Raw genomic sequence first — 14,674 nt, 5'->3', positions numbered from 1 at the left:
GAACCAAACTCCTTTGAGTAAACCTCCCGTTTCTGTGGCCTCTGCAGCTGCTGGAGTGGATCCGCCGCACCATCCCCTGGCTGGAGAACCGCGTGGCGGAGCAGACCATGCGTTCAATGCAGCAGAAACTGGAGGATTTCCGCGACTACCGCCGCATCCACAAGCCGCCACGTGTGCAGGAGAAGTGCCAGCTGGAGATCAACTTCAACACCCTGCAGACCAAGCTGAGGCTCAGCAACAGGCCCGCCTTCATGCCCTCCGAGGGCAAGATGGTGTCGGTGAGCAGGTTCCTGTGGCACGACCCTTGGTTCCTTCATCTCCTGTAACAGGTGCAGGAAACGGCTGAAGGGCCGCAGTGATAGTAAAAGCTCTCCTTCTCCCGCAGGATATTGCCAATGCCTGGAAGGGTTTGGAGCAGGTGGAGAAGGGCTACGAGGAGTGGCTGCTGACCGAGATCCGCCGTCTGGAGAGACTCGACCACCTGGCTGAGAAGTTCAAGCAGAAGTGCTCCATGCACGAGACCTGGACATCAGGTAAGGACCCCGGGCAGGTGTGGCCGAAGGACACAAAGTCCCCAGTGTGGTCCTGAATGGAGCTAATTTAACTGAAGAATTATTAGACATCATTGGATGTGTTGGATCTTAACCTTTTGTATCCTATTTCTCCCAAATGTTATTTTATTTGTTAATTTATTTATATTTATATAATAAAATTAAATAAAATTTGGGAGAAATAGGATATATATATTTATATATTTATTTATTTTTATTTATTTATTATTATTTTTTATGTGTATGTGCCCCACCCAGCACAGACACATAAAAAAAAAATAATAATTTAAACATGTATAGCACTTTGTGCTACATTTTAATGTATGAAAAGTGCTTTATAAATAAAGTTTGATTTGATTTGATTTGAAATCTTCACTTTATGGCATTTAATTGCATGAAATGATCATTAAATTGTGTCTGCAGGTAAGGAGGAACTTCTGTCCCAGAAGGACTACGAGTCGGCTTCTCTGATGGAGATCAGAGCCTTGATGAGGAAGCACGAGGCCTTCGAGAGCGACCTCGCCGCTCACCAGGACAGAGTGGAGCAGATCGCCGCCATCGCCCAGGAGCTGAAGTAAGGGGCACACTGGGAAACTTTCCAGATGTTTTAAGGCACTAAAAGCAGCTCTTATAGGTTCAGCAGAACTTTTTCTTTTGGAGGATATGGAGGGAAATGAAATGGTGAAGCACGAGGAGGACGAACAGGCTCGAGATCATGTTTAATGATGGGAATGATTTGGAAACTATAGGAAGGGCCAGAGAGGGGAAGTTTTCAGGAGTCTTAGTGGCCATGAGATGTGGAGGATGTGCATTAGGGGGACAAAAGATGCAACAGATGAGTGCAAAGCACATTAATCAGATATCAGAAAGATGAAAGGGTGCTTCATGAAAGAGGAGAAACCTCTGATCTCGCTGTTTTGTTATTCCTCACAACTCCTCAGGGCTTTTTTTCCCCCCTCACGTAGCTCTGAGATGATCCCTTTGAAGTCATACGTTATATGAGGCACTCAGCACTGTAAAGCTGAATATGTATGTGCACCACCCATAATTCATCAGTACTTCAAAAGCACACAATGTCCTCAAAGGCAAAATATTCTCCGATGACCCCTCAGTCACAGAAAGGAATGAGATTCCAGCGCAGGAAATGGCTTCAGGTATCCTGACGGTATGTTTCTCTGCGAGTCCTCGACTCTTTTTCCTGTTTTTACCTGAACACCCAGATGGGTCAAAGTGGGTTTTTACAAACAATCCGAACCGACTTCATAAAGGAGCTAAAGTGTTTGGCTGTGTTCGAAACCGCATACTTCTCCTACTACTCATACTAACTTTTTGAGTTAGTAACCGAGTTTGAGTAAGATTCTCCTAAATGTTGGGTATGCATCATGAGGTTACTACTCATACTCAAACTACCCAAGATGCAACGTAACGTGACGTCGCCGATCGTCACTTCCTGTCAAAACGGCAGTTTCAAGCTAGCTACAACGAGGGTATGTTCACTTCCTGTTTTCAAAACAAAAGCACCAATTGTATCGTAATGGCTTTCCCTGTGATAAAAGGCAACGGGTATTTTATTTTTATGAAAATAACCGGAAGTGCGTTGCTCACTGCGGCTAGCTTTAGTAGCGCCGAATTCGTGGGAACAAAATAGTAAATAGCCGGTATTTAGTCAGGTTTTCAACACGTTGGGGATCTAAACGACTACTTTCTCACCTGAAAATGTTTCAAATGTTGTTAAAGTTTACAGAGTTTAGAACTTAAGCGAAATCAGCTTCAGGCCGGCTGATTTCGGCTCGGGCAGGAGTGAAATGCATTGTGGGTAAACGCTCTGCATACTGTCTGATCGATGAGTATGTAGTATGGAAGTATGTAGTATGTAGTTTTTGAGTCTGTAACTCATCTTCTCCCTCAGTGAGCTGGATTACCACGATGCTGCCACGGTTAACACCCACTGCCAGGGCATCTGTGACCAGTGGGACAACCTGGGCACCCTGACCCAGAAGAGGCGGGACGCCCTGGAGGTACAGTGAAAGCGGCTCAGCCCTCATTACAGCGTGTTCTTCAGGCGGGTGCATTGTGCTTAACTCTCACTGTTGTGATGGCAGCGTGTGGAGAAGCTGTGGGAGACCATCGACCAGCTGTACCTGGAGTTCGCCAAGAGGGCGGCGCCCTTCAACAACTGGATGGACGGAGCCATGGAGGATCTGCAGGACATGTTCATCGTCCACAGCATTGAGGAGATCCAGGTACTGCCCGATGTTTGGATGCTTGGGGTTAGAATGAAATAGTTTAGACTTGATGTGAAATGTGAGTAACATTCACGGGACATTTAAAACCCGTTTCACTCATTATTTCAGGCTTTTTCTCTCATTTTTCTGTCAACATGGATGTGACGATCGTAATCTTTCCTCTGTTTAGTCCGTTAAGAAGTAAAGAAATGCTTCAAACCCACCGAACCCTTTTGGGTTTGTTCATGCCCTCCTGAACGTTTTGTTGCCAGGTTGAGTGAACGCCACCGTGTTGCCTTTCTCCCACAGAGTCTGATCACAGCTCACGACCAGTTCAAGGCCACCCTGCCCGAAGCTGACAAGGAGCGCATGGCCACCATGGGCATCCAGAACGAGATCCTGAAGATCGCCCAGACCTACGGCATCAAGCTGTCCGGAATCAACCCCTACACCACCCTGTCCCCGCAGGACATCAGCAATAAGTGGGAGACTGTAAGTGTAACGTACCCCCAGCGGTGGGAAGTAACAGATGAACAATTATCAGGGGCTTTAGATGCAGGATCGCCTTTTTATTTCTGGTTTGTCTGAGGTGACGTGATGAAAACCAACACCGCACCCCTCCGTGCACTGCATTTGGTCATCTGGCTAAAAATAGGTACGGCACATAGCCAGCGGTGGGTCAGAAATAGTGAAGTACATTTAGGTGAGAGCGACACTGAACCCTGCAGGCCGTAAAACGCTCGATGAGAAGAACTGCACAGGACGATCTGTGACACATCCCACCATCTGGGATGAAGAATAAAAACTTTGTGGGAATCCTGAGATACACAGATTGGCTAAAACTAGAGATGCAACGATTGCAAAATTCTTGGCCGATACCGATTTTCGGTTTTTAAGGAGGTCTGAACTGCCAAAACCCGTTTGTCCAATACCGATTTTCTATCTAATAAATAATTATAATCATATAATAGACACTATATTTGTTTGGCTTGAGTACCCTTCTCCCAGACAACATTTTGCTTATATAACTGCAATTAAAACCACAACTAGTGGCAGGCTATATGCTATCATAACCCCCCTTTTCAAGAATAAAACATCACAAATAAGATGTCCATTGTGAAACTGACCGGTGATTTAGTGGCGTCCAGCAGTTTGTGTATATGGCTTGAAACGCTCTCAAACAACTCTGGCAGCGCTGTGTCAGAAAAGTACCGCCTACTTGGTCATTTGTACCGTGGACTCGGGTGTTTCATCAGATGTACGAAGCCTTTATCCTGCACTACGCTAAACGGCTGGTCGTCCAGTGCCACGAACTCCATTATTTTCCTGGTGGTGGCGGTGGACTTTTCAGTGTTGATGTGGAACACAGCAGCCGCGGTGGAGGGTTGTTGTGGTTGCTGCGACTCTGCTGCATCCCTCCTCTTAGCCGCAGTGTGCTCCTTATATTTGCTAAACAAACCTTTTTGTTCCAAATGTCTTTGTCGTTGATCCTCCGCGGCTTACTTTTGACTTGCAAGCATTACAAACGGCGTGTTTTGGGTCGTCCTGGCACAAAGTGAAAGGTCAGTTTGATCAGCCGAAAACCGGAAATTATGACAGTGACGATTGGGGCCGATTGGATATAAAACCGGCTTTTTTTTTTTTAAAGTATTTTTTGGGGCTTTTTATGCTTTTAATGTTAGGACAGCTTGAGAGAGACAGGAAGCAGGGAGCAGAGAGAGGGGAAAGACATGCAGCACAGGGCCGCTCGGTGCGGGACTCAAACCGGGGCCAGCTGCAGCGAGGACTGTAGCCTCTGTACATGGGGCGCCTGCTTAACCCACTACGCCACAGACCGCCCCCAAAACCGGCTTTTTTAATCGGCGGCCGATTGATCGGTGCATCTCTAGCTAAAACTGTCCCACACTAAACTTAAATGAACCGAATCATGCCTAAACTGACTGAGAGGAGTCTGTAAATTACACCTAAACTCAAGGGTTTGATGTTTCTAGCAGGAGAATTATGAATGAAACCTGAACTGGATGATATAATATATTATATGATATGATATATTTTTAAATGCTTCCTCTTAGAGGAAAGCTTTTCCATGTTTCTGATCTTATTAATACTTCAGTAGGAGGAAAACTTAGTCATATTCAAATGGTCTATTAAGACCTATTACCACTGTCTCAACCTTAATATTTCCTCTCAGATGAAAGTCTTTTAAAGATTTGTTATCATTCATTATATCAACCGTTCTGTTATTAGCTATATTTTTAAATGTCTCCTCTTAGAGGAAAGTTTATCCATGTTTGTTAGCTTTTGTTAGTTTACTCAAATTACCTGTTATAGTTATACCAATCCTACTATTAGCTAAATTTACCTTTCCTCTGTTATAGTTATACCAATCCTACTATTAGCTAAAATTAATGTTTTTGTTTACCTGTATTTCTGTGTTGTATTTTTTATGTCTTTATGTAAAGCACATTGAGTTGCCTGTGGTATGAAATGCGCTATATAAATAAAGATTGATTGATATGTCTCCCACAGGTGAAGCACTTTGTGCCCCTCAGAGACCAAATGCTCCAGGAGGAGGTGGCCAGACAGCAGGCCAATGAGCGGCTGAGGCGCCAGTTTGCTGCCCAGGCCAACATCATCGGGCCCTGGATTCAAACCAAGATGGAGGTACAGTGGCGCCGCAACACTACACCCGGTTATGATCTGCGATCATCAAAGACCATCTTCACATTTAATAACTCCGCGCAGTTCGATATGTCCCCTCCCTGAGAGTCTTTTCTGGCTCGTCAGCTGCCCAACAACATAAAGGTGAATGATGCGCAGCATGCACGAAGCACAAGATCTGGGCATCAAAGGTCTGAATCTGTGACGCTGTCAGTAGATAAATGAGTCAAAGTTGGTCTCATTTCCATCTTTTACAACTGTGAAATACAACAAAAGTAAAGTTGGACAGCACTTTGTTGCATCCCCACTTTGGCAAATATCAACTTTATTGTCGTCGTTAGACTCTTTCAGTTCTTGTTTGTTTTTTTTGCCCATTCTTCCTGCAAAAAAAGGGCTCTGGTCCTGTTGCAAGCGCTGCAACAGGATCATTTAAAGGGATAGTTCGCCTCTTTTGACATGAAGCTGTATGACATCCCATATTAGCAACATCATTTATGAACATTTTCTTACCCCCTGCTGCGTCCTGTGAGCAGAGTTCCAGCCTCGTTTTGGCGTTGATGAAGGTAGTCCGGCTAGTTGGCTGGGGCTTAAAAAATAAAGCGTCTTGCTCCTCAAAACAATATGCGTTCAAAAGAGTAATACATTTGCATCACAAAATCGTTCTTCAGGAAAGAGTCAGACCTCACAATCGCTTGGCCCTATTTTCTCTCCCTTCGTATCACTCCCTGCTGTGCAGACCGAGCAGCAAACACCGTAACAGGCGCGGCTGTCGGCAGGCGGCAGCAGGCAGTGATACGAAGGGAGAGAAAATAGGGCCAAGCGATTGTGAGGTCTGACTCTTTCCTGGAGAACGATTTTGTGATGCAAATGTATTACTCTGTTGAACGCATATTGTTTTGAGAAGCAAAACGCTTTATTTTTGTGGCTCCAGCCAACTAGCCGGACTACCTTCATCAACACCAAAACTCGACTGGAACTCTGCTCAGAGGACGCAGCAGGGGGTAAGAAAATGTTCATAAATGATGTTGCTAATATGGGATGTCATACAGCTTCATGTCAAAAGAGGCAAACTATCCCTTTAAACTTCATTTAAGGTTATTCCACAGATTTTCAGTTAAGTTTTTGTCGGAGACAAAAAGAGCTGAACATCTGTTCAGAGTTCCTGTTCGCAGGATACTAAAGAGCACATATTCATACAAAGCCCGGTCGGTCCTCACTGTCCCCGCTTCCTGTGTGCAGGAGATCGGCCACGTGTCCGTGGACATTTCCGGCTCCCTGGAGGAACAGATGAACAGCCTGAAGCAGTACGAACAGAACATCATCAACTACAAATCCAACATCGACAAGCTGGAGGGAGACCACCAGCTGAGCCAGGAGTCCCTCATCTTCGACAACAAGCACACCAACTACACCATGGAGGTGCGCCGACCCGCCGTGTCCCGGCCGCGACACCAGGCCCACCCTCCCTTACCCCCCCAGTCTAACTTCCTCCTGTTCCTTCACTCCTGCAGCACATCCGTGTGGGCTGGGAGCAGCTGCTCACCACCATCGCCAGAACCATCAACGAGGTGGAGAACCAGATCCTGACCCGCGACGCCAAGGGCATCAGCCAGGAGCAGCTCAACGAGTTCAGGGCCTCCTTCAACCACTTCGACAGGGTGAGGGTCCAGCTCCGAGAGGAGCCGGTGTAGGTACCAGATCGTCTGCTGAACACGTCACACAATATGGCTGTCCGCTTGAATGGGAGTACATTGTGATTGGCTGTAGTAGCCATAGTAACCGTAACTTGGCGCTGTTTCGGTGATCGGCAGCAGCTTTTACAAAGAAATTAAATATTTCCTACAAAATAGTGTGTACCACACCTTGACCGAAACTAGCCCCAAACCTTTAAGATCTAGTTTGCTTTGTTTAATCATTTTGGCCACTTTGGTTCGCTCTGAAGAGAAGCTTCATTTTCAGTTTTGTGTGCTGAGCAGCAATAACCTCTTTGACTATATGCGAGTGGACTCCTGCACATAAATGCACATAAAACTTGTAAAAATTGTTCTGTTGTGTGTGTATATACATACACTACATATATATTTATAGATATATATACATACAGTCTAGGTAAATAAGAGAAATACACACACTGCAAAAATTAGCTTAAAGAAATGGCATCTATCTATCTATCCGTCTATCTATCTATCCATCCGTCTATCCATCTATCTATCTATCTATCTATTTATTCGTCTATCTATCTATCCGTCTATCTATCTATCCATCTATCTATCCATCCGTCTATCCATCTATCTATCCATCCCTGTCTGTCTGTCTATCTATCTATCCATCTATCTATCCATCCGTCTATCCATCTATCCGTCTATCCATTCATCCATCCATCCGTCTATCCATCTATCCATCCGTCTATCCATCCATCCATCCATCCATCCATCTATCTATCCATCTATTCATCTGTCTATCCATCCGTCTGTCGTGAAAGTCGAACACAACGGAGTTTGTCCGAGCCAATCACAATGTACTCCCATTCATGCCTGCAGCTGTATTGTGTGACGTGTTCAGCAAACGACGGACCCCGAGCCGATCTGGTACCTACAGCGTTACTCTGCCGTGCTGTGGTTCAACAGGAAGTCAATTCTGTCTTTCTTTTTGCAGAAGAGAAACGGCATGATGGACCCAGACGACTTCCGCGCCTGCCTCATCTCCATGGGTTACGACTTGGTCAGTGAATCGTGCCTCATAATTATCATTTAAATGTATCCACGAACTGCATATCCGGTTGTAAATGAGGCGTCTGCTGACAGGGCGAGGTGGAGTTTGCCCGCATCATGACTCTGGTGGACTCCAACAACACAGGCGTAGTGACTTTCCAGGCTTTCATCGACTTCATGACCCGCGAGACCGCCGAGACCGACACTGCAGAACAAGTTATGGCCTCCTTCAAGATTCTGGCTTCAGACAAGGTAGGAAGACGAATCCTCTTAGCTCTGCAACCAATATTTTTAACCAATTTATATTTTTAAACAGTTTTTTAAATTCTTAGATTGTTTTTAAAGTGTTTATAGTTGTATAAACATTTTTATTGCTTTATTATGTCTTGCTTCTGGATGCTTGAATTATCTATCTATGCTGCCGACGTTCTGAGTAACGCAGGAACCTGTAGGGACTCAGATCTGCAAACAGCCATAAAACGGTCACCGGTTACATGTTGGGTTGAGCTTGTAGCTGAAGAGCGCCGACCCTTTTCATTTTGAAGCCTCGAGCATCTTTTTGGAGCAGGAAGTGATGTTAAAGAGGGATTATTTGCCCTTTGAGGCTTTCCCTCATTAGGCAAGGCCAGTTTATTTGTATAGCACAATTCAACAACAAGGTGATTCAAAGTGCTTTACAGATACATTAAAACAGGAGAAATAAAAAGCATGATTTAAATTTTAAACAAAAGAAAGAAATAAGAACAATAGATCAAATCAGGAGTTAAAATGTGATTAAGTTTTGAAACAAGCTTCAGATTTGAAGCTTTATTCAGCTGAAAGTAGGTGTGTCTTAAACACACTGAGTGTTTCAGCTGATCTGAGGCTTTCTGGGAGTTTGTTCCAGACATGCGGAGCATAGAAGCTGAACGCAGCTTCTCCATGTCTGGTTCTGACTCTGGGAACTGATGGAAGACCGGATCCAGATGACCTGAGGGGTCTGGAAGGTTCATCCTGGGTCAGGAGGTCACTGATGCATTCTGGTCCTGGATCATTCAGAGCTTTATAGAGCAGCATCAGAGCTTTAAAGTCTATCCTCTGATGGACAGGCAGCCGGTGTAAAGAGCTTCACATCCACAGATTAGAAGTGGATGAATAATACGCAGGAACCGCAGTGTTTCTCATGTTTAACACCCAAACAGCCTGGGAACAGGTCCAGTCTGAGGCAGCAGCCTCTCTGAGACGGTTCTGCATGCAGAGTTGATGGAGCAGCTCCTGTTGAGCCGAGGCTAAGCTTGTCTAACTGGAACACATAATGGCGCGTTTCCACGTCTTAAAACCCACTTTTATTCCCTGGCTTTTAACCCAGGATGAGGCTCTGTTTCTGTTATTGTTTTTCCATTGTTCTCATGTTTTATGCCTTATGTTTCGTGCTGTTACTCATGCACAGCACTTTGTTTCAGCCTCGGCTGTGTTAAAGGGCTTTATAAATAAAGCTGAGTTGAGTCTTCCCCTGGCCTCTTGCAGAGCTTCATCACGGTGGACGAGCTGCGCCGGGAGCTGCCACCCGAGCAGGCAGAGTACTGCATCACCCGCATGACCAGGTACGTCGGACCCGAGGCCCCCCAAGGCGCCCTGGACTACATCTCCTTCTCCAGCGCCCTCTACGGAGAGAGCGACTTATAAATCCGGCCGCTTCTCCTCACCTCCTCCTCCTCCTCCTCCCCAGCTTCTATTTCTCCTGTTCGGAGAGAGCAGATTTAAACCCTTCCACTGTCCTTCTGTATGCTTTGTTCTTATCATCTTTTCCTCTCTCAACTCTGAGCTGTCTCCCCCCTTCTCCCCACTCCTCCCGTCCCCTCTTATCGTGCCCAGGAGCACTGCTTAGAGAGCAGGAGAGCAGCAGACTTTGCTCAAATCTTAGAAACTTTGTGGGAACTGGCCTTCGAGCAAAGCGTGCCAGGTGTTGCACTAAACTTACGGAAAGCAGAACGTTTTTGAGCAAAGCCTCCTGCTCTTCTCCTCCTCTCTATCCCATTCTTTTATTTTATTTTATTTTTTTTGTAGAAGGGTAATTAAAGAAGAAAACATGATAAAAAAGCTGGTGGGTCAGTCGGCTCGGTTGGTTGTGTATTTGTGCAGATGCATGCTATGTTGAAATTTAGAAACGCTGTCTTTGAGTCACCGACTCGTCCTTAATTGAAGCCCAAACGGCGTCCTTGGAGCCTCTTAAACAGTCCGCAGAGGAGTGAAGCCAGTCAGGTGCTATTATGTTACAAAGGCTGTGTAACACTGAAAACTTTTACTCACCGTAAAAACAGAAAAGACAGAGTGCCACAGCACTGTGAAACCTGAGAGTTAGCAAAGAGAGACTTAAGGGACTCAGGAACAGATGGAGGATGGATGAGAGCAGCGTGGGTAACACATGGCTTAATGTGGGGAAACAGAAAGACAAAACTCCTGTTAGCTCGAGTTAAAGCGAGCGAAGAGGAGAAGAGACACAGGCAGAGGGAGGGAGATGTCGAGCAGAGGGGCGACAGGGCGTCAGGAAAGTTGTGGACAATAAGAATGGATGCTGTTTGTGGGCTTTGGTCCCATTTTTAAAAATGACAGGTCAGCCATGATAATCAGTGCGAATCAACTCCTCTGCACGTGTTGATGGTATTTTAATTTCACCTGTGCTCCGTTCTCCTCCTCAATTCAGCCTCCTCATCACTGATGGTAGAAAAACTCACTCGGTTACATTTTAAAAAACAACCTCAAGTTCGAATTAAAAAGGAAAATTACATTATTAAACAGCAGTTGTGTGTGTTGTTCTTTCCACGACTTTTTTTTTTTACACTTCTGTCAGAGGTTTGCTTTTAGCATTAAAGTGTCCGACCTGGGAATCACAGGTCCAGCTCATTGTGGGGGTCCACGCAGAGATGGGACGGGAAGCTGAGCCCCCTCTCCTGAGCGTAGCGCTTCCAGAGCTCCTCGTCTCCCCGATGCGTCAGATACCTGCAGCCCATCTTCTGCTCGAACTCCCTGAGGTCACGCCACAGCTGGAAGTCCTGCAGCAGCAAAACACCAGTGAAGCCTCGCTCCCAGCACAGACTCTTACATGCTTATTCGTTGTTAAAATAACCGCAGAGGGAAAATATTGAATTAATTTATAAAAAAATAAAACAGCAGAACAGACAAAGACATTAAATAAAATCAAAAAGAGGGCTACAGGTCACATTTATCTCCTAAACCCGACTCAACGTGCTCCATACGCACTCTGATATTTCTAATAAAACTGGTAACTTTAAAGAAAAAGATGGCCGACACCACAAATAACTGATATCTGTTCAAATATTAAGTTTGTCTATAGAAATAAATAAGAATTTCCACTTTCTAATCAGCAGGGGGCTCTACTGAGCATTCAAATACAAAAAAAAGCTTAAACATCTGGCCAAAGGAGGAGGGATGAAGACTATTTATCACTTATCCTGCATCTGGATGTGCAATAAGCAGGAAACACGTTTCTGAATTACCTTGTTCATTAGAAATTCAGCCAAAGAGGACTTTTACAATGTTAACTGAGCCGTGATATCAGGGATCTCTGCTATAAACGGCATTCACTGTATTACACGTGTGATTATAAGTCAGGATCTGTGATAAAATGAGGAAAATTGGGGTTTCACGTGATGGAATGTGCGCTGTGGGAGTGAAAAGCGTCTGACCTGCAGCCAGGAGTGTCCCAGCGCTTTGCCCACGGTGAACCTGCGTCTCACAGACACCTGCAGCAGGTTGTTGATGAGGCTCACAGCTGCAGAGGAAGCGAGAGGAAGCGAGAGTCAGCCGGTGTCACAGCAGGAAACTTTCAGTGTGGAGCGTCCTTAAACGCAGCATTAGACTTTTGGATGGACGGCAAACGTGCCTCCTGAATTTATCACGCAAGCGATGCAATGTGAACAGCGAAAAACACAATTCTTTAAGAGCGGAAAGCAAGAAAAGATTTCAGAGAAGGAAAAAATGTGGCCACTGACATTGTAAGACTTCCTGGTAAAGGGCAAAAACAAAACACTGTCCTTTTTCTGTGGTCACTGTGAGTCCATTGAGTTTGAATAGTGTCCAAAGGGCCACCAATATTTAGTTATGCCATGAGATGGACTTTGTGACAACAATCCAGAAAATCATGGAGAATAATGTGGAAAACACAGAAGTGAAGCCCTCTATTTTTGTGCCATGTGGCCTTTCTTATGCGTAGCTGCAAGTATTTAAACATTAGCAGAACAAAATATGAGCAATGCTGACCCATAGTGTGAGAACAAGGATGCCAACTAGCTTTTTTAGGGGAACTGTTGAAAAAGATATAAGTATAGAAAGAAATAAAGAAAGAAATATCTAAAAAAAACTAGAGAGAGCTGTTCCTGCGAAACAGCAGTGAGAATGTTTATGAGCTGAATGGGGATAGCTGACCACGCTAAAAAAAGCTGAAAATAGTTCAATTTTAGCAGTAAAAACTGTTGCTGAGGTATTGGTTGAAGGAATCTTGGGATTTTTGTGAACTACCAAACTTAACATTGGAGTTAGTCAGAGAATTTGAAGAGGTTGATCTCGGTTCAAGGCTCATAGTTGAAATTCTGTAAATGTGAGCTCTTTAGTAGTTACGTTGCTAAAAGAGGACAATTTGTCCTACATTTTGAGGTATAATTTGTTTCTCTAAGTTCAACTGTATGAAAGTTGAGAGGAATTTGTTTGAAAAAACTGAAAAATTTGAAACTTATTAGCACGCACTCAACTGTGTGCTCATTCTTAAAAAATCAAGAAGGAGCAAAATGTTCATGTTTTTGAAACTGTCATATTTCAAAATTGGCTGAAGATTTGAAAAAGCTGAAACATTTGGTAATAGCTGAATGTCTTGTGACCCATTTAAAGTTTGAATGGTGTCTCCAGCTGAAAGCATGCAAGAAGTAGTTAGGTTGGAAAGAGGGAGATGATTTGGAAGAGCTGAAAGCAGTTTCCTTTCATTTGAATGACGGGAAAATTTGAATAAAAGTTGAATATCTTAAAAAGTGTAAAAGTTAAAAACACCAAAAAATGATAGCAGGAATGTGCTGAAAGAGCTGAACGCTTTGATACCAAAATTGTAGAAATAGCTGAAAGTATACAGGAGTACTTAGGTGCCGAAAACTGTCGGAATAATAACAATAAAGAGAAACAGGAACTTAATTGTGAGAATGCCTTAATGCATTCTCACAATTAAATAAATAAATAAATAAAAAACAAACAAACAAAAAAACGCAGCATTAGAAACGCTACCCGTCAGTGAGATGGAGGCCCAGGGCTGGCGAGGGTACATGAAGGCGGCGTTGGTGATCTGCTGCCGGATGTCCTCGTCCTCGTTGAAGGGGAACGTGCCGCTCAGGCAGACGTACGTGATGACGCCCACGGACCACATGTCCAGAGAGCGGTTGTAGCCGCTGCTGTTGATCACCTCGGGCGCCAGGTAGGCCGGCGTCCCCACCACCGTGCGACGGAACGACTTCTCGCCGATGATGCGGGCGAAGCCGAAGTCGCACAGCTTCACCTGCGACACGGGTCGGTTAACGGTGGCGGGTCAGAGAGAGCCAAACGTGTAGAATAAAAGCACCCACCTGAGGGAAGGGGTCGGCTGAGGCCAGCAGCACGTTCTCAGGCTTCAGGTCACAGTGAGCCACGTGTTTAAAGTGCAGGTAACGCAAAGCCTCCAGGATCTGCGTCACAACACGAGAAACACGCCGTTTAGTCATCAGGCAGCAGCTTTAACTTTTAGCTTTAAATGGTTCTGCTTCAGCTCAAAATGACGACGATGAACAAGAATAACATTTAAAAAGTCAAATTAACAGCTTTTATAATTAAATAGACTAATTTTGGGATCATAATAAATATGATATGTGAAGTTTAAGTGCTTCAGTGCTCAGAAACACACGGTTTTAACCAATCTGTACGTTGCTTTAACGCTAACATTTAGCTTTAAAGGGATAGTTCGCCTCTTTTGACATGAAGCTGTATGACATCCCATATTAGCAACATCATTTATGAACATTTTCTTACCCCCTGCTGCGTCCTGTGAGCCGAGTTCCAGCCTCGTTTTGGTGTTGATGAAGGTAGTCCGGCTAGTTGGCTGGGGTTTAAAAAATAAAGCGTTTTGCTTCTCAAAACAATATGCGTTCAAAAGAGTAATACATTTGCATCACAAAATCGTTCTCCAGGAAAAAGTCAGACCTCACAATCGCTTGGTGCTATTTCTCTCCCTTCGTATCACTGCCTGCTGTGTAGACCGTGCAGACCGACACCGTAACAGGCGCGGCTGTCGGCAGGCGGCAGCAGGCATTCGTTGTTAAAATAACCGCGGAGGGAAAATATTTAATTAATTTATAAAAAAACAGCGGAACTGACAAAGACATCAAGCTCAAAAAAAATCAAAAGAGGGCTACAGGTCACATTTATCTCCTAAATCCGACTCAACGTGCTCCATACGCACTCTATTACTCTATTAGATATTTCTAATATACGTTATTATTTAACTGGTAACTTT

The 14,674-nt window shown here is 44.6% G+C and overlaps 2 protein-coding genes across 3 annotated transcripts in view; one reads left to right on the top strand and one right to left on the bottom strand.

The window, feature by feature from the left end:
• Positions 1–10,923, top strand: part of actn3b (actinin alpha 3b) — a 40,025-nt gene extending 29,102 nt beyond the window's left edge. The window contains exons 10-21 of the mRNA XM_075451380.1: positions 48–278; positions 386–533; positions 975–1,125; positions 2,461–2,569; positions 2,654–2,794; positions 3,086–3,268; positions 5,306–5,440; positions 6,677–6,856; positions 6,949–7,095; positions 8,093–8,158; positions 8,242–8,400; positions 9,655–10,923. Of these exons, the coding sequence (XP_075307495.1) occupies positions 48–278; positions 386–533; positions 975–1,125; positions 2,461–2,569; positions 2,654–2,794; positions 3,086–3,268; positions 5,306–5,440; positions 6,677–6,856; positions 6,949–7,095; positions 8,093–8,158; positions 8,242–8,400; positions 9,655–9,813 (1,809 nt within the window). The 3' untranslated portion in view covers positions 9,814–10,923. The remainder of the gene's footprint in view (positions 1–47; positions 279–385; positions 534–974; positions 1,126–2,460; positions 2,570–2,653; positions 2,795–3,085; positions 3,269–5,305; positions 5,441–6,676; positions 6,857–6,948; positions 7,096–8,092; positions 8,159–8,241; positions 8,401–9,654) is intronic.
• Positions 9,971–14,674, bottom strand: part of prkd4 (protein kinase D4) — a 29,626-nt gene continuing 24,922 nt past the window's right edge. For both annotated transcript variants that reach the window (XM_075451382.1, XM_075451383.1), the window contains 4 exons: positions 13,752–13,850; positions 13,417–13,684; positions 11,835–11,920; positions 9,971–11,180 (listed from right to left, as the gene is read on the bottom strand). In XM_075451382.1, the coding sequence (XP_075307497.1) occupies positions 11,016–11,180; positions 11,835–11,920; positions 13,417–13,684; positions 13,752–13,850 (618 nt within the window). In that variant the 3' untranslated portion in view covers positions 9,971–11,015. The remainder of the gene's footprint in view (positions 11,181–11,834; positions 11,921–13,416; positions 13,685–13,751; positions 13,851–14,674) is intronic.

This window comes from Odontesthes bonariensis, chromosome 19 (assembly GCF_027942865.1).
Source record: "Odontesthes bonariensis isolate fOdoBon6 chromosome 19, fOdoBon6.hap1, whole genome shotgun sequence".
Taxonomy (NCBI): Eukaryota; Metazoa; Chordata; class Actinopteri; order Atheriniformes; family Atherinopsidae; genus Odontesthes; species Odontesthes bonariensis.
Note: the sequence above shows the minus strand (reverse complement) of the source record. Positions and strands in the feature narration are given on the sequence as shown.